Source organism: Schistocerca cancellata, chromosome 4, assembly GCF_023864275.1.
Source record: "Schistocerca cancellata isolate TAMUIC-IGC-003103 chromosome 4, iqSchCanc2.1, whole genome shotgun sequence".
Taxonomy (NCBI): Eukaryota; Metazoa; Arthropoda; class Insecta; order Orthoptera; family Acrididae; genus Schistocerca; species Schistocerca cancellata.
In genome coordinates, this window is record NC_064629.1 from 269,115,756 (window position 1) to 269,118,513 (window position 2,758).

General features: G+C 37.3%; 1 protein-coding gene across 1 annotated transcript; it reads left to right on the plus strand.

Moving 5' to 3' along the window:
- Positions 1–276: 276 nt before the first annotated feature.
- LOC126184090 (uncharacterized) lies at positions 277–1,813 on the plus strand. Its single transcript, XM_049926451.1, has 3 exons — positions 277–546; positions 646–792; positions 1,682–1,813. The coding sequence occupies exons 1-3, from the start codon at positions 277–279 to the stop codon at positions 1,811–1,813; spliced, it is 549 nt and encodes a 182-aa protein (XP_049782408.1).
- Positions 1,814–2,758: the final 945 nt, after the last annotated feature.

Here is a 2,758-nt window from a genome sequence, read left to right on the forward strand (position 1 = left end):
AGCTAAATTGAAAGACCAACAGAACCAGGAGGATACCGGGGGACAACATAAGCAAGTACATCAAGAGAGGGAGAGGAGAGGGCGATGGGGAAGGAGCAAGGAGAGGAGGGGAAGGGAAGGGAAGGGAAGGGAAAGGAAATGCAGCCCTGGAAAGAAGGAAAGTTGCAAGAGCTCGGGGCCCCATGCTTGCTACGCACATATCCACAAAAGAGTTGTGGACCCCCTGAGGGGGGGGATGGGGGGGCTAACAAATTTATGAAAAAACTAAAAGGAAAAATGTCTGCTGGACATGATGAAGTGTCAAACTACCTAATCAATCAGGTGGCAGCAAAAATATTTACGCCACTAATGGCTATTGCCAACTGCTCTTTCCAAGAAGGAGTATTTCCAGATAAACTCAAATTAGTTAAAGTAGTACCTATATACAAATTGGGAAAGGATGGCAGTCCTAATAACTACAGGCCAGTAGCTTTAGTATCAGGCTTCTCCAAAATATTAGAAATTCTCATGCTAAACAGACATATTGCTTATTTGGAAAAACATAACGTAATAACTCCAGCACAGCACAGATATCAGAAAGGGACATCAACAGAAACAGCAATTGAATAATTAACAGAATCAGTCATAAAGGCCTTTTACAATAAGGTGGTACTGTCTGGAGTTTTTCTTGATCTATCCAAGGCGTTTGACACAGTTGATCATACAGTCCTCGTAAAGAAACTAGAGAATACTGGTATTCGTGGACATGCAGCAAACTGGATAACATCATATCTAAGTAACAGGAAGCAATATGTAGCCATTAATAACTTATACAGATCACAAGTTAGAAGCATTAAGTATGGTGTTCCTCAAGGGTCTGTAATGGGACCTGTTCTCTTCAATTTATTTGTGAATAATATACAAACATGTGAAAAAGAATCAAAATACTTTATACAGATGATATGACTGTGCTAAATGTTTACAATAATTTGGAGGCACTTCAGCAAAATACATTCATATCAGTCAGTAGTACAGCACAATGCCTCCCTGAAAATTAGTTAATTATTAAACTGAAAAAAAAACACTATGTACATGATACATGGTCTTCAAAAATAAACAAAAACAAAAACAAGAACATATGGATGTTTTCTCAGGTGAAGAAGGACTGGAAGAAGTTGCTTCAGTTAATTTTTTGGCATTACAGTAGACAGTGAGCTAAAATGGAAACAGCAGATAAATACCGATTCCAGTAAGCTAAGCTCAGTGATATTTATAATGAAACAACTGGCTCAGTATACTCACTGTGACCTTTTGTGCACTGTCTATCACTGACTTTTTGAACCATACATGCGATATGGAATCACAGTAAGGGGAACTCAACTATCATAGGAATGAAGAGAATATTCACATTAAAGGAACTAACTATAATTAGGAACCACTGATGAATAATATAAGCTAATTATATCTCAAAAATTACTATTTTTTTGTATGTATCATGTACCATAAGTCATTTTGTACCATTTAATATTATGAATATGCTGCATCATAAGTCACTGTGTACAATGTAATAGTATATATATACAGTGAAAGCTCCTATTTATATATATTGTGTAAGCTACTTTGCATATTTTTATATTTCATATTATCTAGATTGTAAGCCTAATGACTTGTCCTATGTTACAAGTATATATTTGTACATTAGGTAATTTACAGGACCAATAAAAATCACAATCAAAGATTCGAAACTTCCACTGGCCATACACAAACAGACGAGCAAAATATAGTACGCCTATCTATTCCCTTAAATAGCATACTAGAAGTAATCAGTATATAGAGAGACCAGGTTAATACACTCAGATCCATGGACACTTAATCAAATCTTTCTGGTATGTGCTGGAATGAAATTATTTGCCAGTCCTCTTGATGGCTTTTGAACCCCAGTGTGGTACGATGTGAACAAATGAGAGTACGTGCAATACAAAACTACTCAAAACGCTGTTTCTGAGACAGACCTCTAGGTAAAATAATTATATTCCTTTGATACTGTAATGACAATAGAAACTAGAATGAATGCATTAAACAGAAGGTCCAGATATACTTCAAAAAATTTTCTTTTTGTCATCATGTCACAGTTTATGAGCAGATATCGTGACATGTCACACAATACTTGTTGATTTTCCAGCATCGCAATTACTAGCAAAATCACATAATGTCTTCGATGAAATAGAAATCAAGTTCTTCATTATTGTTTCCCATAACAGATCTGAAAATAAAGATGACCGTAGTAACACTTTTGGCGCCAAAACAGAATCATGTTATGCAGTGAAGTGTTAGTTATGTCTCCTTTCATATGCACTTCAAATTTCATGTTTCATCAACAGTTACACAGGAAAGAAGAAAAGGCATTACGTCACAGATGGGGACAATGAAAAAGGATTGTACAAATATATTGGTTTTCTGAAAAAGGCCTTCTTCAGAAGTTTCACGAGGGCAACGCACGCATACATGGACACTGACTCTGGCTGCTACAGACCAGAGACATTGGTCATGTGTGTATAATATGTGTGTGTTTTCTATATCTCAAGAAGGACTTTGTTCAAAAGATGAAATAGCACCGTCCGTAGGTGACTGGGACGGTGGGATGTGCCGATAGGAAGTACCGGTCGACGGACTGGACGAAACTGTAGACGTGGCAAGAGGCGCTGTGTAAGTGACCGGTAGGGCGGTCATCAACTGAGATCACACAACAGAGGAAAGTCCACTGGACCTGACGGGATAC